This window comes from Amia ocellicauda, chromosome 1 (genome assembly GCF_036373705.1).
Source record: "Amia ocellicauda isolate fAmiCal2 chromosome 1, fAmiCal2.hap1, whole genome shotgun sequence".
NCBI lineage: Eukaryota > Metazoa > Chordata > Actinopteri > Amiiformes > Amiidae > Amia > Amia ocellicauda.
In genome coordinates, this window is record NC_089850.1 from 41,187,748 (window position 1) to 41,213,255 (window position 25,508).

Sequence of the window (25,508 nt, forward strand, 5' to 3'; positions counted from 1 at the left end):
AAGTCCTGTAAGTTGTGAGGTGGGGCCTCCATGGATCGGACTTGTTTGTCCAGCACATCCCACAGATGCTTGATTGGATTGAGATCTGGGGAATTTGGAGGCCAAGTCAACACCTTGAACTCGTGATTCATCAGACCAGGCCACATTCTTCCATTGCTCCGTGGTCCAGTTCTGATGCTCACGTGCCCATTGTAGGCACTTTTGGGAGTGGACAGGGGTCAGCATGGGCACCCTGACTGGTCTGCAGATATGCAGCCCCACACGCAACAAACTGCGATGCACTGTGTGTTCTGACACTTTTCTATCAGAACCAGCATGAACGTTTTCAGCAATTTGAACTACAGTACCTCGTCGGTTGGATCGGACCACATGGGCCAAGTTCACTTGCTGCCTAATATATCGCACCCACTGACAGGTGCCATGATAACGAGATTATCAGTGTTATTCACTTCACCTGTCAGTGGTCATAATGTTATGGCTGATCGGTGTATGTTACAAATGCAAATGCAACATATATGGTAGATGTGTTGGATTTGAGGTTGACTGATATTTAATGGCAAGGTGGGCATGCAGGTCCTTCTACCATGGAAATAACGGGACATTTGGGGGGAACATGGGGTTAACAGTGTTGTTTGCTCACACTGGCCTGTCCTAATGGTCCAGTGCACTGTGAGTGAGTATGCCAGGGGCTGAACAACCCGCTTCCTCCTGATAAGGATCCCTGTGGAGGGCAAAGCCTCCAGCATCTTCTTTTTGTTCTCTCTTTCTATTGTGCAGCTTGTGAGCATGAGTTAGTACTGTGTGCTTGGGGCTGTGCAGCTTGGGACTTTACATTGGCTTGCCCGATTGCTCCCTAATGTTGGAAGAGTGCTTAAATATAATTTTAGGTCTATATCACTTTTACTCACAGCCTGCTCTTGTAAGTTCTACAATACATACAGTGTATACATATATATATATATATACACCGATCAGCCATAACATTATGACCACCTGCCTAATATTGTGTAGGTCCCCCTTTTGCCGCCAAAACAGCCCTGACCTGTCGAGGTATGGACTCCCCTAGACCTCTGAAGGTGTGCTGTGGTATCGGCACCAAGACGTTAGCAGCAGATCCTTTAAGTCCTGTAAGTTGCGAGGTGGGGCCTCCATGGATCAGACTTGTTTGTCCAGCACATCCTACATATGCTCAATTGGATTGAGATCTGGGGAATTTGGAGGCCAAGTCAACACCTTGAACTCGTGAGTCATCAGACCAGGTGCTTTCAGCAGTGGACAGGGGTCAGCATGGGCACCCTGACTGGTCTGCAGCTACGCAGCCCCATACACAACAAACTGCGATGCACTGTGTATTCTGACACCTTTCTATCAGAACCAGCATTAACGTTTTCAGCAATTTGAGCTACAGTAGCTCGTCTGTTGGATCAGACCACACGGGCCAGTCTTCGCTCCCCACGTGCATCAATGAGCCTTGGCCGCCCATGACCCTGTCACTGCTTTTCCTTCCTTGGACCACTTTTGATAGGTACTGACCAGTGCAAACCAGGAACACCCCACAAGAGCTGCAGTTTTGGAGATGCTCTGACCTAGTCTCTAGCCATCACAATTTGGCCCTTGTCAAAGTCGCTCAGATCCTTACGCTTGCCCATTTTTCCTGTTCTAACACATCAACTTTGAGGACAAAATGTTAACTTGCTGCCTAATATATCCCACCCACTGACAGATGCCATGATAACAAGATTATCAGTGTTATTGACTTCACCTGTCAGTGGTCAATATTTAATGTGGGTCAAACTGGTGTTACAAGACTTCATGAAGCTTACTTAAAAATAGCATACACTTTAGTTGATACACTAGTCTGGTTCAAGTGAGGTTTTAAGGGAAAAACACCACAATGAAGTAACTGATTATAGTGTATTTAGTTTATCACCAAATTGTCCAATACTTTCACATAGTTGGGTTTTTATTTTTGTTTTAAAAAAAAGTAATGCTAATGCCTTTAAAAAAATCATGCACAGAGAAATGGTGTGATGGAGGGACACAAATCTTTGTACTGCAACATCAAACAGCACCTTTCTGTTTGAAGAATAAATAAGCCAGTCTGAGACAACCAGAGGGAATTGCTCTGCTCTCTCAAACTGGGTTTACTGATTTGCTATAAGAATAATTTACCTTGACGTACACACTACAAAACAGAAAGCTTTACTAAGAAAGGCCATTTATATAATTCCATTAAAAAGTCATACAATATGAAAGTGAAATCAAAACACCACTGTTAAAAGCTGTGAAGGTCAGGTCTAACATGGTTCCTGGTAATCCTGCAGTTTGGCAGTGCCCTTCAGCAGCAGTGGTTCTTAGGTCTGATACAGGGACTTTAACTGATACACAGCAGTTTGATCATGAGCAGACTCAACAGATAACGTGTATATAGCTGAACATCAAGCATAAAACTGAGCAAGCACAAACACCATGGTAACTGTGATGGCAGTTTATTTTTTTGCTGCTGCTGTTTATAATGGACACAGAGGTTTTCCAGTTTCGGGGGGGTTATTTGTTATATGATAGAACTTCTACAACGTCACTGTTCAGTCATCTTTAACATGGTGTCAACCACCTGATCCTTGAGATTCTACATGCATCGAAGCACAGTAGAAGAAATATATATGCAATCGAGGCGAGTGGGCGCCGCCCTTGTAGCTCATGCATTAAGGCTTCACGATATAACCCCCTTTTGTAGTTTATGGAACAACTACCGCAGGTACCTCAGGTTTGTAAGTTTGTAAGATAGAATGAGGTAGGTTGTATTACCTTACAAATGTGTTTGATCTTATACAGTATGTCATATAAAAAGAGGCATACAATTATTGATCTTTATTTCAATCACATATCAAGACTGAAAGACTACAGCCCCCACAATGCCTTGCTGTCTCTCCTCTATAGGTTTTGCTGAGCTGTGTCGCTCCAATGATCTGTGGGAGCTGTAGTTCTTGAACCAAATTCAGACAGAAACACACACACAGTACAGAGATTAACATCACCATCATCATCAATATCATAATAAAAATAACAACATATGTCCTGATCGTTCTACATGGCATAGTCATTTGAATATGATTATTAAGAAATACATAAGGCAATAATTACCCCTATTGCTAGTCATCATTATTATTATTATTATTATTATTATTATTATTATTATTATTATTATTATTATTATTATGTAGTTAATTATCCTACTTTGCATATTGTACATATCATTGTCCCACAGTGTTTGTTTTTATAACTGAGTTGTTACAGGGCGATGTGTGGACATATCAGTAGCTCAACGGACTGTGGAATGAGGGCATATATATATATATATTAGGGCTGTCAAAATTAATGCGTTAATTAAAGTATTAATTTAAGGTACATTTAGAACAGATAAAAATGTGCGATTAAATTGCGATTAATCACGAGTTAACTCATGACAATCATGCGATTAATCGCGATTAAATATTTTAATCGATTGACAGCCCTAATATATATATATATATATATATATATATATATATATATATATATATATATATATATATATATATATATTGGATATTATATATATAGGCTATGTAGTATTTTAAATGGAAGCCCATATTACGGACCATTTCACATAGATAGAACACCTCAGAAAGTTATTTTTAAAATACCAATAATTACATGAATGCATAATTAAAACATTAAAATCAGTCGTGAATAACTTTAATTAAGTAGTGCTCCCCCACTGTTTAACCCTTTACACCGTAGCAGAAGTTCTCTCTCTATCTCAATGTCTCGATGTAACGATACATGTCTATATATCTATATAACTATGTAAGAATCTATTTCACCTCACCCAATTATATTGTGTATGTATTAATGTAATGTTATTGATATAGCTGGCAATATTGGAATAGCTGCCCGTGTCTGCATCTCTCGCTCTCTGACTATAAACAGGGTGTGACGTCATATATCCCTGACAGATGCGGCCCAATCAAAGTACGAGGCTTCTCTGGTTCCGACCCAAAAACCAGGCCGCTGTCCTCGCGCACATGGACGCGCAACTTGTCATGGAAACAATGCCTGATGCGTCAATCAGTGCAGAATATTCAACTGGCATAATTACAGTATTATTGATATACTATTGAAGACACAATAGGGCATCAATGGTAGAATTTGGATGGAAAACAGGGACCTGCAGGGGGAGGGGGGAGGGCAGGGGCCGTTACTAGCCAGTGCTGATTCACGACAATTAATCCACAGCCCCCCTAACACCCTAGTCTAACACCCCCCCTCGTTTGAGTCTCTGCACGGTGCTGTTATTGCGAAGTCTTCTTTATTAAATACACCGATCAGCCACAACATTATGACCACTGACAGGTGAAGTGAATAACACTGATAATCTCGTTATGATGGCACCTGTCAGTGGGTGGGATATATTAGGCAGCAAGTGAACATGTTGTCCTCAAAGTTGATGTGTTAGAAGCAGGAAATGGGCAAGCGTAAGGATCTGAGCAACTTTGACAAGGGCCAAATTGTGATGGATGGACGACTGGGTCAGAGCATCTCCAAAACTGCAGCTCTTGTGGGGTGTTCCCAGTCTGCAGTGGTCAGTACCTATCAAAAGTGGTCCAAGGAAGGAAAAGCGTTGAACCGGCGACAGGGTCATGGGCGGCCAAGGCTCATTGATGCACGTGGAGAGTGAATGCTGGCTCATGTGGTCTGATCCAACGGACGAGCTACTGTAGCTCAAATTGCTGAAAAAATGAATGCTGGTTCTGATAGAAAGGTGTCAGAGCACACAGTGCATCGCAGTTTGTTGCGTATGGGGCTGCGTAGCCGCAGACCAGTCAGGGTGCCCATGCTGACCCCTGTCCACTGCTGAAATCGCCTACAATGGGCACGTGAGCATCAGAACTGGACCACAGAGCAACGGAAGAATGTGGCCTGGTCTGATGAATCATGTTTTCTTTTACATCATGTGGATGGCCGGGTGCATGTGCGTCGCTTACCTGGAGAACACATGGCACCAGGATGCACTATGGGAAGAAGGCAAGCTGGAGGAGGCAGTGTGATGCTTTGGGCAATGTTCTGCTGGGAAACCTTGGGTCCTGCCATTCATGTGGATGTTACTTTGACATGTTCCACCTACCTAAGCATTGTTGCAGACCATGTACACCCTTTCATGGGCACGGTATTCCCTGATGGCATTGGCCTCTTTCAGCAGGATAATGCACCCTGCCATAAAGGAAAAATGGTTCAGGAATGGTTTGAGGAACACAACAATGAGTTCAAAGTGTTTACTTGGCCTCCAAATTCCCCAGATCTCAATCCAATTGAGCATCCTTGGGATGTGATGGACAAACAAGTCCGATCCATGGAGGCCCACCTCGCAACTTACAGGATCTACTGCTAACGTCTTGGTGCCAGATACCAAAACACACCTTCAGAGGTCTAGTGGAGTCCATGCCTCGATGGGTCAGGGATGTTTTGGCGGCAAAAGGGGGACCTACACAATATTAGGCAGGTGGTCATAATGTTATGGCTGATCGGTGTATATACACTTATAGGCTACATAAAGGCACCTTCAAAACACAACATGTTTAAAATGTAGACTATCATTTTTTCCCCTCAATAGGATCACATAAAATGTGAGAAATGGAGGCTGTAAGAGACGAAACTGAGACCAGTACGGCTAAAGCAATATGGGCTTCTGGAGGCGCTGATGCGGAGGGTTAAAACATGCAGTGTGTGGCTTCTGGGAGCTGAGAGAAATAAGGCTGAAGCAGGTGTATTGCGGCTTCTGGAGGCGGCGCATAACTTCCATACAGAGCGCATGAACCTGTCCACATTCTATTACGTTTTCTTTAATACACTACATATACATACATACATAAATACACAAATGTATAAATAAAGATTCCTTCAAGACATCACATGTAAAATGTAACCTAACCATTTGCCTCTCCATGGGATCAAATGAAAGGCGACAAATTCAGCGCTGTATACGGAACTGAGAGAATAAGGCTAATGCAAGGGAATAGTGGCTTCTGGAAGAGTGGAGCCCATGGGCTAAGCATGCCATTTGCGCACCTGGAAGCTGGGAGATGTGAGGTTTAAACAAGGGCATATCAGCTTCTGGAGACGCAGAGCAGGCGGGCAAAGCATGCCTTGTGCAGCACCTGGAAGCTGCGAGATGTAAAGCTGAAGCAAGTGAATGCCGCAAAGCATGTGCAAAGTAGGTGTGTCCGTGAACAATATGTATTATAAATATGTAAAACACATCACCTTAAGAGGTTGACCAACCAATGATTTACAGTATATTGTAATACAAATCTATGTGGTAGCTGTCAGTCTACCACTGAACTTTAAAAAACTAACTTGAGGACTATAATCACTGTTTTACATAATCTCTGATTCTTTATCTTTCCTCCTTAATTCATAAAACACTTTGGATATCCGCAGTTACCAATTATCAATTTTACTTATCAATACACTGACTGAGCACAGTCCTGTGCCCATATACACTGCTTGATAATAAAGAGGTTTGCAAAATAGCATCAATGACATTCATAGCTCGGAGGATGACAAAATCTGAACAATCCATCTTACTGTTTTTTTAAATTATAGTCTACTGAAGCTTATTTACAGTCTATATAAGGAAGCTGTAAATGACTTCAGAAACTTTGAAGGATCTTCTAAACTGTCAGATAATTATGAAGGTAATGCCCATAACAGATTGTTCCCAGGCTTAAAATTGTGAGTTTTCATCCAGCAAACATGTACAGTAATTTGAAATATAACCCCTCAACATTAGACATGTAATCATTCACATTCCTCTGCAGAATCAAAAAGAATGTTATACAATCACAAAGATTATCCCTAAAGAGACAAAGATGTCTCCCCACACAATAATATGAAGTTGAATTCAAAATGAGCCCCTGGCAAAGAGTTCATCACTTGTATATATCATGACAACCAGTAGCCCTTGGGGCAAGCCTCTATATAGAAAAATGACAGGTGATAAAAACAACAGGTATGAGATCATAAAGAAAAACTGCACAAAAGCTTTTACACCCCCAGGCATCAGAAGAAAGAACATTAAAAGGCAAAGCTGATTGTAATAAAATAATTAATACTGGATAATTGGTTGGATAATTAGTTGAAAACAATATATTTGTTATTATTATAAATTAGTACTATATGATGATGATGATTATTGTGAATCATCATTTAAGGCATTTAACATTTGCACAGCTAAATTATTAATCTCCTGCAATGGTTGGCAGCCAAAATTGTTTCCTAAAATATGCTTTCCACATTAGATCATAAAACATCTTTCAATGCCAATACAATGTTTCAGTGCATTCAATTGGGATGGCAATGTGAAACATTTCTGTTCATATAGACCATATTCATATGCATATGTCAGGGAAAGTATAAAAAACAAAACTGAGATAGGACCTCCATCCTGAACTGACTAAAATAATCAGAATGGGACCATATGGCCACTTGCATTATCTGACATTATATTCTTCATTTTTATTCATTACAATGAATATTCAGAATTTTGTTCCAGATCACTTTACATAAACGACACCCTCTCTCCTTCACAGGGATGTGTTCTGAGTCCTTTTATCCTTTTATACTAGATGACTTTCCATACATTTTAACATAAAAAACATCCATCAGCTCTGAGTATGTTTCCCAAACAGTGCAGCCTGATCCAGATAATAACTGCATTGTCCAAGGGGGAGGGGTTCTGCACACCTGATAGAAACGTCACTCTATGAAAGCTGCCATTGGTCCCTCCGGGGCTCCGGTGCGCTTCGGTTCAGTTTTGGACACAAATAGCACATTTTAAAAATAATAGTCGTGTTTATATAGTGCCTTATATATTCTGACTGCTTGCTGTGTTGGTTTCTTGTCCACAGGGCTTTTTCCTCCACAGCAGGAGTGCTAGCAGCGGCAGTAAAATCCGAGGCCCGGCTACCCGACCTGAGCCTCAGTGTGTCGTAAGAGATCTTGCCTGCGTGAGGTGCTCCTCTGCCGGCTTGCACCCGCACTACAGCCCGCAGCTGCGGCTGTTGGAGATCTCGCTCTCACAGTTCGCTGAAAACGAGCACTGCTAGCCCTCCCGGTCCGTACATGCAGGCCTCGGTTTTAGATCCCGCTACGGCTGGTGGTCTACTACTCATGTCAAAATTGCCACTCTCCTGCAGAAGCGAGCAATCTACGAAATGCCCCCGCTGGGGCAGCACGAGGGATTTTATCCCCATACTTCCTTGTGCCCAAGAAAGATGGCAGTTTCCACCCCATCTTGGATCTGAGGCACCTGAACTGCCACCTCAAGGTGCTGCGCTTCAAGATGCTCAACCTGCGCACCATATCCCAGGCCATCAAGCCTGGCGACTGGTTCACCATGGTGGATCTGAAAGATGCTTACTTTCACATCCCCATTGCGCAGGCGCACAGGAAGTTTCTACGCTTCGCCTGCAAGGGCAGAGCGTTCGAGTTTGCCGTTCTCCCGTTTGGCCTATCGCTAACCCCACGCACTTTTTCCAAGTGCATGGACGTCGTGTTAGCCCCCTTGTGTTGTCAGGGGGTCCGCGTCCTCAACTATCTAGACGACTGGCTGGTTTGTTCTCACTTGAGGGACCAGGTTCAGGAACACACAAACCTGATTTTAGGCCGCCTTTCCGCATTGGGCCTTCGGGTCAATCGAGAGAAGAGCCGCAGCTTGCCACGCTGGCGCCAGAGAGAGTTGCCTCCATACGCACGGCACGTGTCTCTCCCTCTTACAACTGAGAGCTCGTGTCAGGGTGTCCCTTTGCCAGAGGCTGATGCGCCTCCTAGCAGCTGCATCAGTGGTGATTCAGGTCTCTCAGAATGCATCCTCGCTGCGATCGAGCATGCCGGGTCACAGTTACTCTGGCGTGCTGGAAGGTGCTCCGTTGGTGGCGGAGCCCTCACAATTTAACCCTCGGTGTGCCCCTAGGGCCAGTCTACCACCGAGCAGTTATGACAACAGACGCCTCCAAGCAGGGTTGGGGAGCAGTCTGTGACAGACGTGGAGTCTGAGGCAGGTGGACAGAGCCAACACGGGCGCTCCATATCAACGTCCTTGAGCTACAGGCCATTCTCCTTGGACTGTCTCATTTCCTGCCGGTCCTACGGGACAGATATGTGCTGGTTCGGACGGACAACACAACGGTGGTCGCCTATATCAACAGGCAAGGGGGTCTCCTGTCGTGCAGACTATACTGTCTGGCGCGCCGTCTGCTTCTGTGGGCGCAGCCATGGTTCCGCTCCATCAGAGCAGTTCACCTCCCAGGCCTGGCCAACACGGCGGCGGACCTCCTCTCTCGGGGAGGCCCCCCAGTTTCGGAATGGCGCCTCCACCCATCTGTGATACAGCAACTGTGGAGCCGGTTCGGCAGAGTGGATGTGGATCTCTTTGCCTCGGCAGAGTCCACACACTCTCGGTGATCCTGGAGAAGGTCAGGAGAGAACGAGCGACAGTTCTGCTGATAGCCCCTCGGTGGCCTCGCAGATTCTGGTTCGCAGACCTGATCGCCCTCCTCCACGGAGAGCCTTGGTAGCTCCCAGTGAGAGCGGACTTGTTGTCCCAGGTGTAGGGCATGCTTTGGCACCCCAATCCTGGCCTCCTCCACCTCTGGGCCTGGTGTGCCTGGCAAAACACGTGAGCGAGTTACACGCCCTGTCCATACACCCATCGTGGATCCGTTTTGTGGGAGATGGCTCCAGGGTCATGCTACGGCCTAACCTTGCGTTCCTCCTGAAAGTGCTGTCTCCATTCCATGTCAACAGGCCTATTGAGTTGATGGCTTTTCATCCTCCTCCCTTCGCTTCAGAGTAAGAGAGTCGGCTTCACTTGCTCTGCCCTGTGCTATTTGAAACGCACTAAGGACATTCGGCGCTCAGACAAACTGTTTGTGTCTTATGGAGCGCGGACACAGGGCCAGGCGCTTTCAAAGTAGTGCTTCTCGCATCGGATTGTAGACACCATTACCATGGCTTACGAGTCCACCGGGACTCTGGTGCCTGAACACCTGGTGGCCCACTCGACTCGAGGCGTTGCCACATCTTGGGCCCTTTTTCAAGACGCCCCCTTGGCAGACATTTCTGCGGCTACAGCTTGGGCCTCGCCACTTACATTTGCCCGGTTCTACAGGTTGGACATGACGGGACCGGTCCCTTCTATTGGGAACCCGGTGTTGGCTGCAGTCGAGCCCCAGTAGCCTATGGGCTCTGGCTCCTGCCTTTTTCCTCTCCCAGTCTGCCCCTGTTAAGTGCATCCTGAGGGAGCTAGTGAACCGTGTCTTCCCTTCCACCAGACTATGCCTTCCAGTAGAGCACCCACACGAGCTGCTCCTGGATTTACTGACAGCCCTGTTGATGTGTTCCCAGGGTCTGTCATGCGGCCTACAGGCATGTTGCCTTACGAGGCCACCATATAGTTAATTCATTATACATTGTATTGCGGTGGTGCATGCGTCTGGCCTGTACCCCACTCTGTATATATGTAAAATGTGTTAAACAGCAAGACTGTCGCTCTGTCTGACTTGGGCAGCATGGAGCTCACTGCCGCTGTTTCCAGCTGATGGCGCTCGAGTTTCGCTGTGTATATAGTTCCTTGGTCAGCAGGTCTGTGGCCCACTCTGGCTGTGTATGCCATGGAGCAAGGGGACCGCTGCTGTTGTCCTCCAGTGGAGGGCGCTTGAGTTTCTCCAGTGCCCTGCTGTGTACATAATTCCTTTATTCACAGGGTAAGAGCTGTAGTTGTCCTGCGCTAGCTGCACTATTCGGCAGGTGTCAACTGCTCCTGTGTTCCACGTGTGGCGCATGAGCCGGCTCCTGCGCCCCGTGATGTATATAGTTCTTCTGTCACGACATGGTCAAGCTGGTGTGGCCTTGCTGGTGTGGCCTTGCTAGTGTGGCCTTGCTAGCTGCGCTAGTGGAGCAAGCGGACACCGCTATGATGTCCCACGTCTGGCGCAGGACATCATGTCCTGGTTTATATAGTTCATTTGTATGAAATCTAATTGTCAGCACAATAGAGCTCTTCCACTCTGTACTATTCAGTTGAGTTGGATGCTCCTGTGCTGCGCGCTGACGTGCATGAAGGTCTTGCTGTCAAGCAATATGTACATGTGCTTGTTCAGCTTGGCTACTCTGTTGACTAGCCAGCTATGTATTATATTGTTTATTCATTTGGTCTGTGGCCCCGCTCCTTTTGGATCAGGGGTCCACTGCCATGATATGCGCGGAGGCCGCACAAGTAGCTTGATTGCCCGCGCCAGATATTGGGCAAGTAGATTCGGCCTTGCTCCTAGCTGCACTAGTAGAGCAGCCGGCCTTGCTATTGTGAGTTGACCTCTGTAGCTCCGCCTTGTATATGCTGATTCTAGACAGTTCCCGGTAAGAGCGTGACTACGGTCCTCGCTCCTGGGCGGCCCAGGTGTAGCCCTACCTGGCCCCTGTGATTACTGTCTGGAGTTGTGTTGCTGAGGCCCCTAGCGGTCACCTCGGGGCAGGCTCCCTTATCAGCTTGCTGCCTCCTCCTTTGCGACAGCTTGGTTATACAGTAACCACTCCCACTTGGGCAATGCTTCCGACTTGAAAGATAAAGATAGGTTGCATATGCAACTCCGGTTATCTGAAAAAGGAAGCACTGCCCAAGGGTTGCAAGGTCGCGCGGGAGTCCCTGGCTCCCGGCAAAAGAGGATGAACCTGCGCTGACATCACGTTTTATGGAACAGGATGTGGGAAGGGACCTGTTCTGAGTGACGAGCGCAGGGGCCAATAGCAGCTTTGATAGAGTGAAGTTTCTATCAGGTTCCTACGGCAGTGCGCAGAAACCACTCCCCCTTGGGCAGTGCTTCCTTTTTCAGATAACTGGGGTTGCATTCACAACCTATCGTTTTTTAAAATTAATTTAATTAATTAACTAATTAAATTAAATTATCACACCAATGACATTTAAATAGCAGTCACATGGCTTCAAAATTATCTCAAAAATGTTGGTAATTACTTTCTTAACACCAGTGTAAATCATATCATAGTCAGATACAACATTAGATAACTAGAAAATAAATATTAATAAATGTAATTTTCTGGGAAACTTTTTCTGCATTGTACAATTGCCAAGTACTTACAAAACACACACTTGTATAAAATATATTACAGAAAGTGAAAAAAGTTACTTAAATAAGCAGCTACATTATTAAATGGCTGCAATGGTAACCTAAACAAACTTCAGACCTTACACACATCTCTGCCAAACCAGAGGCTTGAACTATAATTATAAAGTGTCTTATCTGTCGATAAGATGTTTCTGCATGCAAGAATCCCAATGTGGCCAACATAAATGTTCTGTGCAGTAGGACGGTAATTATGATTACCTTTCTCAGAAGAAAGCAAATCCTCTCAATGTTTCTGAGCCTCTCGCGCTGTGGACACAACAGGGAAAGTAATTTGTTAAATCCGTCAAGACACAACATAGATATCAAATATCTCAGATCAGCAACACCACAAGGTAGACACCTGGTCCTGTTACTTTCATGCTGTGCTATAATAGACACAGAAATTTAGAAAAGACAGTACTGGTATTAAAATCAAAGAATTGATGGTTAAAATTTACTATTTAGAAGAAAGGAGCTCAGAGGCGATATAATTTTAAAGGTTTCAACCTTGACCTTTTGTTTTTTGTAGATCATATACAAATCTGGTGAAAATGGCCGCTAGGAAGGTTGACAGAATGAAAATTGCAAAATTGTTGATCACACAATTCCTACCTAAAGCTTATAGGTTAAATTTCCTTCCTTTTCTTCCAGCTGGCAGCTGTGTTTGTTGCAGTTTGCTTTACAAGCAAATATCCTTAAGCTCTTGTCTGGCAAAAATTCTTGGCCTGGTTTTCTCGATAAAATTTGCATGAAACACAACTAGTAAGGACATCAAGGATCATATTTAGAATGTAACTGCAAAATAAAATACTAATTTCCTGAATGAAATATTTATATATATATATACACACACACACAAACACATACAGTGTGGGAAAAAAGTATTTGATCCCCTGCTGAATTTGTACGTTTGCCCACTGACAAAGAAATGATCAGTCTATAATTTCAATGGTAGGTGTATTTTAACAGTTAGAGACAACAATAACAACAAGTTAGAATAACAACAAAAAATAAGTATTTGACCCCTTCGACTTGGTGGCAAAACCCTTGTTGGCAATCACAGAGGTCAGACGTTTCTTGTAGTTGGTCACCAGGTTTGCCCCGTCCATCGTCCCTTTGATGCGGTGCAGTTGTCCTGTCGCCTTAGCAGAAAAACACCCCCAAAGCATAATGTTTCCACTTCCATGTTTGACGGTGGGGATGGTGTTCTTGGGGTCATTCCTCCTCCTCCAAACACGGCGAGTTGAGTTGATGCCAAAGAGCTCGATTTTGGTCTCATCTGACCACAACACTTTCACCCAGTTCTCCTCTGAATCATTCAGATGTTCACTGGCAAACTTCAGACGGGCCTGTACATGTGCTTTCTTGAGCAGGGGGGCCTTGCGGGCGCTGCAGGATTTCAGTCCTTCGCGGCGTAGTGTGTTACCAATTGTTTTCTTGGTGACTATGGTCCCAGCTGCCTTGAGGTCATTAACAAGATCCTCCCGTGTAGTTCTGGGCTGATTCCTCACCGTTCTCATGATCATTGAACTCCACAAGGTGAGATCTTACATGGCGCTCCAGACCGAGGGAGACTGACAGTTATTTTGTGTTTCTTCCATTTGCGAATAATCGCACCAACTGTTGTCACCTTCTCACCAAGCTGCTTGGCGATGGTTTTATAGCCCATTCCAGCCTTGTGTAGGTCTACAATCTTGTCCCTGACATCCTTGGACAGCTCTTTGGTCTTGGCCATGGTGGAGAGTTTGGAATCTGATTGATTGATTGCTTCTGTGGACAGGTGTCTTTTATACAGGTAACGAGCGGAGATTAGGAGCACTCCCTTTAAGAGAGTGTTCCTAATCTCAGCTCGTTACCTGTATAAAAGACACCTGAGAGCCAGAAATCTTGCTGATTGATAGGGGATCAAATACTTATGTCCCTCATTAACATGCAAATCAATTTATAACTTTTTTGAAATGCGTTTTTCTGGATTTTTTGGTTGTTATTCTGTATCTCACTGTTAAAATACACCTACCATTAGACTGACCATTTCTTTGTCAGTGGGCAAACGTACAAAAAAAGCAGGGGATCAAATACTTTTTTCCCTCACTGTATATATAGGAATACATATACATATATAATGATTACATATTACATAAAATAACTCATCCTGGCATCCAATCTTACTGTCCACAACCAATAACATGGCACACATTTTTAAAATCTAGAATTGCTCCAGAATACGATAAGCCATTTTTAACTCCTATCCCTGTTTTGCTTTCCTCTGTGAATCAAAATATAAACATAAATAAATACATTTGTGTACCATATCTGTAAGTGTGTAAGTAATTTATTTTCTTAGCTTTTGGCAAGTCGCCATGGTCTTTCTGTAACTCAATAGGGTTTAGATTATAATCAAATTCAAGGCTTTGCATGGATTGACACCTTCTTATCTGTCTGAATTTATGCAGCATTATGTTCACAGACGAGTGCAGCTGAGCACCATCTCCTATGGATGCCAAGCTAGGGTGAGCATATAACACTGCTGCCACCAGGACACTCTGATACAGTTAAAAGTTGCCCTGAAACTGAAAGAAATCAACATGTTGATAAGGTATTACATGAAGGTGAATATTGGTGCTTAATTACCATGCACAGAAAAAGGTAACAATGATCAAGTGTTCACGATGCCGAGGAATGAGTGAACAGCTCTTCATTGCTGACTGAATCAAGAGAGAACGTGTTGGGCATTTAGCTTCTTTCTCCAGTGCTGCTGACCTTCCAGCCTGCATTAAGCACTTCTGCAATTCTCTACCTGATCGCTGCTGAATCAGTAACTCAGGAGTCCCTTTAAGGACTGAAGAGGTAAAGCCAGACTCTTAACAGCCTCTGGTACCACTGTGATCTCTGGCACCTCCAGACCATACACCTGAGGCAACCAGCACTCTGTAGTGCATCATGACATCTGAGCCTAGCATCTCAGTCTTTAATGAAGTTTCCCAATCCTGGTCTGGAAACGCCCAGTGTCAACATAATCAATACATCATTTTTTCGATTATTCATAGATGTAGCATAACCAGGACTTTTGTTGGTTGGTATTGGTACAATGAATGTGCAATGAAAAATACATATTTAAAATGTATTTTGATATCCCTAGATTTTATCAAAGTGTGTATGTGATTGCTGACTGAATTACTGTATCATTGTAAACATATTTTGTGTTTCATACTGCTAAATTAAAAACAGGGAAACATGTTTTCTTGTGACAATGGTTTAATTACTGAGCAAACATTTTCATGGCATTAAACAGATGTTTGATTGTGCTCCAGAAAGGGAACTTTATAGCTCTCAACTTCCTGTATCTCTGTATAACTTGGATTGAAAAATAAGATGAATACTGTAAAACCAAAGTGTTTGCTTTGCTGTGGCGACCTGATAAGATTGCATTGCTGATTATTGCAAACAAATGATTTTTGCAGTATGTCCAAGTTGCAAAGTGCCTCATGAAATGATACAATATTCAATTTTCCAAACTTTCTCTATATGAGAAAATGTTTCGTAATTGATATTTCTATTTATAACATATTAATGAATTAGCTGTTATGTGTATCAAGCATATATGTCATTAACAAGAAGAAGATAAAATATGTAAATGAAAACACATTTCTAGCACATAAATGTCTTCACATCATCTGAGGGCGGTGTGTAATAAATCAGCTCTTGATCAATTAAGCCCTGAGACCAATGTTACTAATGTTTCTCCCCCTTTCTTTCTTTCTTTCTTTCTTTCTTTCATCCTTTCTTTCTTTCTTTCTTTCTTTCTTTCTTCCTTTCTTTCCTTAGAAAATGTTTTTGACCACTTAACTGGCCTACAACATCTGCTACATTGAAATTATAAAACATGATTGAACAGTAAATACAAATAATCTAATACTAGTATTAATTATAATTAATTTAGATTCATGACAAGTATCGTTTTAATATTTAAAAAAAAAATAAGTTTGCGTCATACTGACAAATCTTTAAACCATTTTGTGTAGTTTTCTCTATTGAGGTTTAATATGTGTGTGAGGTCTCTTGCTCAAGGATGTTCTTAAAATAGTTAGCTCACTAAATACCAATACAGAAGTGCCAGTTGCCATCATTACCACATAGAACAAAGACAGCCTTTAGCAATATATAACACTTTTTTATGAGAGCCTCTAAGGCTGTTAGAGAGTGTGTCATCCACCGAAATCCAATGAGTGTAGGAAGTAATTTAAATGTCTTTTAATATTAAGTATTGAAACACAAAACGAAATTATATATACAGCTCTGGAAAAAATTGCAAAATTAAAACCCCTGCAAAATTATCAGTTTCCCTGGTTTTACTATGTATAGGTATGTGTTTGGGTAAAATTAACATTTTTGTTTTATTCTATAAACTACTGACAACATTTCTCCCAAATTCCAAATAAAAATATGAATGGAATGGAATGACTGCCATACATGTAGAGATGCTGATTTAAGAAAACATTGCAGTGTGTGTGTGTGTGTGTGTGTGTGTGTGTGTGTGTGTGTGTGTGTGTGTGTGTGTTGATGTATTGGCTTCCCTGCAATGGACTGGTGTCCAGAGAGTGCCTGTGTCTGCTGGGTTAGGCTCCAGCTCACGACCCTGTACTGCTTGAAGCATTTATAGAATATGGATAGATGGATTGTATGAATATGTTAGAGGACAGCATGGGAAGCAAATTCGGAAACAGGTAGCTGCACTGAAATATCTACATACCTGTTATAATAATAATAATACATTCTTTCTCCTGAAGGCTTCCTTATTTGGAAGCCCATGACACCAACGTTAGGTTTGATGAATCCAGGGAGCCTCATGATTTAAACAAGACTTTATTTTCTGATGTTTATGCATTGAGCTATTCAACCAAATGATTGTGGATGTCAGCAGCATAAATACAATAAGGCATGCTCAAATTAGTAATCAATACCTGGGTGTAAAAAGAGAACAAGTCTGGGTCGGGTTGTTAAGACCAACAGGTAGCCAGGTTTCAGGGTACTTGTGCTGACCTTATATATATATATATATATATATATATATATATATATATATATATATATATATATATATATATTTATTATTATTATTATTATTATTATTATTATTATGTGTGTGTGTGTGTGTGTGTGTGTGTGTGTGTGTGTGTGTGTGTGTGTGTGTATTGAAATGAAAGGCAATCACTATAATGTGTCATATAAAAGGACAATACAATAGAATTATTTTACAAATAGACCCAGTGGCACAATTGCATTAGCACTTGGGATGATTTATAAGGTGAGCAGCATCTCCTGGTCCTTCTCCATAGGTAAAGTGCAATTAAAGTGCTAAGGTGAATGCCTTTGACAAAGCACCTCTGCAGAGAACTCCTAGAGTAAAACATGCCTTCCTGGGAGCAGACAGGATCTGCTAATTAGGTTGAAAGGGTGGAGGGGTAATGTGCCTAGACAGTGGGATCAGGGGAAACTCATCAATCTTCGTCCTCACTCTCTCATATGTGCATGCTGGTATTGCAGAGAAACTGTGACTAGGACATTCCACAGCAGGGAGTAATCCCTTTATATAAAGAAAATACATTACCTGGGTTTTAGTTTTGGTACTACCAGCACACTATAGCTACTGATGTTCAACAATACACAGAGGGACATCATTCAACTCATAATGAAAGGAGCGAGGGAATAATTTATTTGTGAACTGTTTTGCCATAAAAGGACATAATATCGTTTTTACCGATAAAGTAATTAACCCAGTCTAGCAATGATTCCACCCCCACCCCACCTCAATCAGCAGGACAGCTGACTTGTTCATTATTAATGACAACATTTTAATGTAAGGACTTAATCGTAACACAACACCTTTTAAGTCAGCCTGCAATATTTATGGTCTGCTCAGCTTTGCTGCAGATCATTGGAGATATGCTGGACCCTTGGGGGAATTACACCTGGCAACTGACATTTACATTCACAGATCAAAGGATTCCCTGAGCCTTAATCATATTTACTGCACATTTCCCTGATGCATGAACAGGCAAATGAAAAAAATATTTGAATTTACTAACCGCATGAAGTGGATTGCCCTGATCAATTGGGTTCTTGAAATCCGTTTGGAGTTCATCAAAGGCAGTTATCTGAAAGAAAAGGCACAGCTTAGGTCAGGTGGACATCTGAAAGGCCATTTGTTCTTTCATCATTACCAAGGTATCTGATGTGCTGTGGATCCATTAGATACTGTAATTCATTTACTTTCACTTTTCACTCAAATGCAGCTTTTACAAACAATAATATGGGAGGCCTGAAAATGAAAATAAATACAGTTGGGTTTAATAAATATCTGACAGAATTAACTGGATATAACTTATATATAAGATACATTCTTTGTATTTATGCAATATGCTGAATATATGCTCGAATATAGATTCATACTCATACTCATTCATACTATTGATGGAGTGTAAGGTGACTAAGCAGGTATGACAATTTTTCAAAACAAATGAAAAAGTAATTGATCACATAACTATCAATATTGTAGCGATCAAGAACTGTCAAAAATGGTTCAAGCAGACACACACACATTTATCTTGCAGCTACAAAACTTGTGTTCCTCACTCAAGCAAAGGTTCTCTAACTGTAACTGTTCCTGTCATAACACCATCACAGAACTGTCAGATTATCATTTTCATTGATAAAATGTTTTATGTGGGACTGAAATCAGTTGCAAGATGAGTTACAAAGAAAATGGGCTTAGAATTCAAATAATCTGTCTTTTCTGTTTTAGTTGTTTTCCTGTTCTGCCTTGGGGACTTCAGCTCACAATGAGCTTCATACTAAAGCTACAAGTCTAAAGCTATCAAGTTATTCACTTCTTTAGAAAAATCTTGTTAAGTACTAGAAGTCCATTGATGGATTTTTCATTTGAAAAACTGAAAGAAATCTGTAACAAAACATCTTACATACATATAAAGTTGCTTTCCATATTATTTTCACCCTTAAACAAGCTGACAATGCAGATGTCCTTTCATTTTTTCTTTATCTCAAACCTTTGTATGAGTTTATCAATAGATTTGTACAGGTGATGAATATTATATTGATAAACAGACATTTTACCACAATATTTTTGCCAAAAGATTTTGAACACACAAAAGATGCTAAAGTAGAATAATATACTTAGAACATAATGACTAAAAAAAACACATTTATCCACAGGCCTGTACAATATATTGTGTATTGTCTCAGAAAGCACACTAATGGGAATCAAAAAATCCATGTTTTTCATGGATGAGTTGTTGTTAGCATGCAAATAGCTGTGCGTATCATTGTAACACAGTGTAACTGTGACACTTTCCAACACTTGTCAAATTTCATTTGATTTTCTACAAAACAGGACTGCTGATAATTTCCCAGTGGGCTTTGTTAAATGCTGACTAACTATGAATGTGAAACCATCTCTTTCTATATGAATAAAGTTAAATATTAAAATAATACCTCCTACAGGCATATTGGAATTGCTTATCTTTATTAATAGCAATTGCCCTATTATATATTACTCTCATTAAAAATAACTAACATAAATGTTAAAATAAAATAAAGTACTCAAACTATGATGCATTCACATAATCCATACAAAGCACATACAAAGTCTTTATTAGTTACAGGCCTGGAGTGTCATCTCCCCTCTTGGCTGATTGACCAGCAATGATAGCATGGAACGTGCATCCTTATGGTGGTCAACCACCCAATCAAACCTCCCAGGAAGGCAGCACTCCAGTCCTGCTGTAACTGAGTAAAGGTGGAGCAGCCAGGCCACCCCGAGGCAGGACAACCCACCTTCACTACCTAAATGAACACTGGAGGAACTGGAACACATGCACCCACTGCCCAAGAAGGCAGAAGACCTAACACCCAGTGCACAGCTTTTTATTTATATAATGACTGTCATTTGATTGTAATGTTGTGATTGCTTGCAAACATTTTTTTAAATTTACTTTAAAATCACAAATGTTTTCCCATCTGTTACTTTTGGGCTAGTAATCTCTCAGGAGAAAAAGACATCTTCAAGAAACAACTCAAAGTGATATGTCTGATTTGCACGAGCCTGTGCACCACTTGACAGCTGCTGTCTGGTTTCAAGACTTATAGCTGGCATAATTAGAGTTTTATTTTAATTTCAAAACACTTGAAAAGTGATTCAATTAACAGACTTTATTAATTAAAAAATCTATTAGGCTTTGGCCTTTTTGACCTTCTTAAATGTTTCTGATACTTAATTTCTTTGTCTTCCATTTCTTCACAAATTATGTTTGTACATTTCTCAGTTTTATTATGTTTTGCTACATTTACTTTATAGAAACATCCTTTCAAACAGATAAAGGTTGGCATAAATTGTGTTATTTAATATTTATTTCCATTTACAAAAAATGCAAAGCCATTAAACCAAGGCTTGCCTAAATGAGTTTGAGCCAATGCTAATTCAAGTGCCTTATAAAAGAAAATCATTTGAGACTCAAGTTGGAAACATAAAGAGCTCTTTTTAATAAGTTTTCCACCAGGAGCAAATTTTGCTCCAGTTTTTCAAAATAATTGAAATTTGCTGATGCTTTAAAACAGAGTTAAAAAAAGAAGGAAAAAATTGGTTCTTGTGAATATGTCTTTTTTTATCACTTTATACTTCAATGGAACAGTTTCCTGCAATCTTATTATTTAATCTGAGGCCATTGATCCCTGATATACACCATTTTAATATTCAAAAGCACTTCACATTAAATAAATCTAGAAATATTGCTCTGCCATAGCTTTATATCTTTTCACTTGCACATGCTTTATGTGTATAACTTCATATGGTGGATCATTATTTATTTCAAATTTCACAAGCAGCTACAAGAAAAATCAAAAGATACTGTACATGCAGCATATAGTTATACACAGACTGCCACAGTTACTTATCTTTCTCATAAAGAACTTGTATGCCAACCTTCTAGCTGGATTTTACTTTCTCAGTTCAGCAATTATGGCCCCCCATTAAGTCAGGCATTCCAGAGGAACATCCTCTTTAATGCATGATGATTGGCAGATCTTCATCCATTTTGGAGGGCTCTGCCTCCACCGAAATGTTCCCAAGACATTGCTAACAAAAACCCCGTTGCCTTTGTGTCTAAAATGAAAAGCTGAGTGCTAAATTCCCCTGTATTATGATGTCTGCATGGCACTGGCACATATGGCACACTGCAGTAACTCAGTGAGATGAGGAACATTAGAACATGGCAGTGGGTCGAGTACCGGGCATATTAATCATCAGACTGCTTTGGTATCCGTGACTGTCACAGCCTAGCAAATACTCAGCAGGAGGCCTCGTTCATAAGATTACCACTGCATAGAGGAAGTCCTCTTCAAATCATTAATGAGTGCTGAAACTTAGTAACATGAATTGCACAGAAATAGAAAAGATATTATTAAATGACTGTCAAAATCTTAGTCTTAAAGTTCATCTGTCTATGTTCATTTCTGGCCATAAGTGATGCTTTTGGACACATATTTTCTTCCTCTCTCTAATACAACAGTGAGATCAATACCTTCAACATTGGAAACAAGTTGAGATATGACATCATAATATTTTTTAACGGCAGTGCACTGAAATTATAAACATTTTTAAAATTACTCGGCAGGAAAATGGTTTCTGGCATTCAATAAGCATGGTACCAGCTTCTGTAGGAAACACAGTCAGCTTCACCCTGTGCTCTGTCTTCTCTGTGGAAAGTTACAGACACAGTGGTAACAGCAATTAAGTGGCATCTATATCCTGCGATAAACTGATCTGCTCAGGCAGTTTGCGAGAGCAGTGTCACTGTAATCTCGCCTGCTCTCCATGTTCACAGACCCCAATGGCAGTCTTCACATGTCTCTAGGCAATTGAGATATTTTGTAGAACAAAAAAATGTCATTAATACTGACAGGGAGGCAATGGTACAGAAAATTCACAAGCCAGGGGTTCCCTCGTTATATTTTCTGCTTTACAGTGGGACACCAAAATAATTGAATTGGCAACATGAAGTTCAAAACTATAAATGTTTCTTTATGTTAATGCCTAAACAATGTAGCACACTGTGACAAGAATACTCTAATCACATTCCAGTGAGTTTCTCCATTAGGGAATTTGACAATCACCGTAAGGGATTATATGTTACAAATGTGCTGACTATCTTTTTCACTGGCACCTTAAAAGTTTGCTATATAATTAGAAAATGGTTTGCTATGAAATTACTAGCAATGGCTAGGAATCAATAAAATACTGCATTTACTACTGGGAAGTGAAAAAGCCCACACCTAGAGTTTCAGCTGACATTTTGACTTATTTTAATTTAAAATACATTGGTTAAAAGAAGGTATATGGCTACCTTAAGACATATAGACATGCAAAGCAGGATGTATTGATTTACTTACTTAAATAACTAGAATTGTGGATGAAAAATTAATTAACTGCATTAATGTGTATACTTTATACCTAAGGAAAAACACAAATAATATTTTCTTCTTAAAACATGACCAATAATCTGACTAATTTGTTATTCCACACATTTCCCTACCTGATTACCTTGCCTTTGAATAGTGAAATTGTCTGATAGCTGGATTAAAAGTGATACATATATGTGGTACATGAAGTGGAAAAGCTTTCTTCCTTAATTTTATCAATATGTGTCCTTGTGCTGTATGTGTACTTCAGGAGTTTGACAGACATTCAGGGGAAAGGGAAGGGTGATTAAGGAAACTGCATTAGATTAGGGGCAACCACAACCCCCTGCTTATTCCTATGAATATATGAGCAATGGCACGTTTGCAATTCCCCAGACATTAGTCCAGTGTTCTGTATAGATGTTCAAGAGTTTGCAGTCATCCAAACTATTGAGCCAATCTGAGACACATTTCTACAGAGTGCTCTGTTTCTAATGAATGGATGATGTACACGTTTTGTTTTTAATTGTAAGGATTCCTTCTGGTAATGTTATACTGAGAGAGAGAGAGAGAGAGAGAGAGAGAGAGAGAGAGAGAGAGAGAGAGAGAATTCTTGACACATCCACCCCTCTAAGAAAGAAACCTCCATGTAAAACAGTTGAAATCATAATGCCATAGATATAAATATAATTATAATTGAATTGAATACACACTAGATTGTATAGACGACATCAGGATTCGCCACTGCATTTGTATCAATAAATGCATCCTCAAATTATTACGTCTACACATTTCAAATGTTATGAAAGAATAAACATCTCTCCATCATAGACGCACATTGCTACACAGACTGAACTGACGTCCCACGGATCGTTACATAGTGTCATGCTTTCAAATTAACACGTGTCGAGTATTTTGGACATTGCTAAACACCATTATGCGTCTCCTTAATTGATTTTATCTTTGTAATAAATATAGTTTGAATTGTACACTTACGTGCCAAACTGCGAAGAAGATCAGAGCAGCGCAGAGGACCAGGGAGAGCATATAGCAGAAGGCAGCGAAAGTGAACATGGTGAAAAACAGCAAAACAGGCGACAAAATCTCCCCAAAACCAGAATGGAGGAGTTAATTTGGGAGAAAGCACAACTTATGTCTTACCATCCCCGTAAACTGTTGGCAACAGATTGATGCAAAGACAAGTTTACTTTCCAAGTATCCTAATGTAAGAACCTGTTCAGAAACACAATTCCTCCACAAATACTGCTTTGTACATGTTTACAGCAGTTCGGACAGAGTTCTCTATATGTCGCATAACCAAAGGGATATCATCAAACGACTGTTTGCGCAGTGACACAAATTATATCCAGACATCGAGATGAGCTGATGTTGGGGTAAACACGTTTTAAAAAATCAAAGTCGAGCATCTGTAAGGGTTGTATAAAAAAACTGGTAATCCATTGTGTGAGGATAGAAGAAAAACTAATGGCAAGAGTTTAAAACATGAGCTCTTAGCAGACAGCACCACGCGTAATGCGCTCTCTCCAAATCGCACTGAACCCACAGCTTCACCAGACTGGATGCGCAACAGGTGCTTTTAAAGGGCCGGAGTGTGGTGCAAATACTGGAAAACACTCCATTAGTCACTTTCAAAACACCCAGGTTGATGTGCTTATCTCTCCACTTGCATGTTTAATCTTAGGGTTAGGTTTGAGCTTAGGGGTAGGGTTAGCTCTAGGGTTGTATATTTGTTGAGAGTTAGGGTTCAGGGGAAGTTTAGTGGTTAGGATTAGGCAGCGATTTGAATGTACACTTATTACACTCAAGAGTATTATCATCTTACATTCAAAATACACTTTTTCAGTTGGTTCCACAGACCTTGATTAGAACTAGTATTGGATTATTACCCTACCTAAAATAACATTGGGTAGACTGAAACTAGTGCTAATCTGGGTGTGTGAAACCAATTCTTTTATTGTGGCGTATTCTGGCCATCCTACAAGTTGTGTTGTTAGCTTTGAGCTGCTGTCTCTGACGGCATGCATACAGCACTAAATGTGATATATAATACAATGATTAGGACATATGGTTTATACCATAACTGGTCCTTATCAGCAATGTAGGTCACATTACTCCAGAGCTGCATGTACTTCTGGGAAAACAAATATTTAACTTTAAACAATTGATCTTAGTCTCATAGACTGCACAGACTGTACATACACAGCCTTGAATACTAATTACCCAATGAAATCTGAACCTTTTCTTTTGGTAGGCAAATCTTACTTGTTCCCCATATGTATACTATTGTGCAGTGTTTTAGTTGGTCTACTTAGCGATACAATGAATTCACATAAATTTCTTCTCCGAAGTCAGCTCTCAACCCAGACACCCACAAGAGAAAGGGTTGTGTATCTACCTGTCGTGTGACTTTACAACATCTTTACCATTCATTTTTCTATAATCTCAACTGCATTGAACCACTTTTAAGGACAAGAGTGTGAATCTTCTGTAACAATGCAAATAGTAGGAAATCAAATATATAAGAATACTTTGTATGAATTATTCACCTGAAATTGGATCATTAACTCATTTCACCAGCTTAATGAAGATTGCAATTTAAGTAGAATAATCCATTCATATATAAGGACAGCACTTTTCTCATTTGTTGCTGCTTACGTCAACAAGCCTATTAGAGTATTTTGGACATATTGAATGCTTAAAGGTATGATTTCACAGTTCAGGTGGCTCCCTTCTGTACCCTGATTCTGTCAGCATGTCAGCTGTGATCAAGTGTCTTTCTCGTGACATCGGCTAAAA

The 25,508-nt window shown here is 40.9% G+C and overlaps 1 protein-coding gene across 1 annotated transcript in view; it reads right to left on the reverse strand.

Moving 5' to 3' along the window:
* Positions 1-24,380, reverse strand: part of cnih3 (cornichon family AMPA receptor auxiliary protein 3) — a 42,831-nt gene extending 18,451 nt beyond the window's left edge. Inside the window, exons 1-3 of the mRNA XM_066711046.1 lie at positions 23,688-24,380; positions 18,308-18,376; positions 12,441-12,488 (exon numbers count right to left, since the gene is read on the reverse strand). Coding sequence (XP_066567143.1) covers positions 12,441-12,488; positions 18,308-18,376; positions 23,688-23,765 — 195 coding nt within the window. The 5' untranslated portion in view covers positions 23,766-24,380. The remainder of the gene's footprint in view (positions 1-12,440; positions 12,489-18,307; positions 18,377-23,687) is intronic.
* Positions 24,381-25,508: the final 1,128 nt, after the last annotated feature.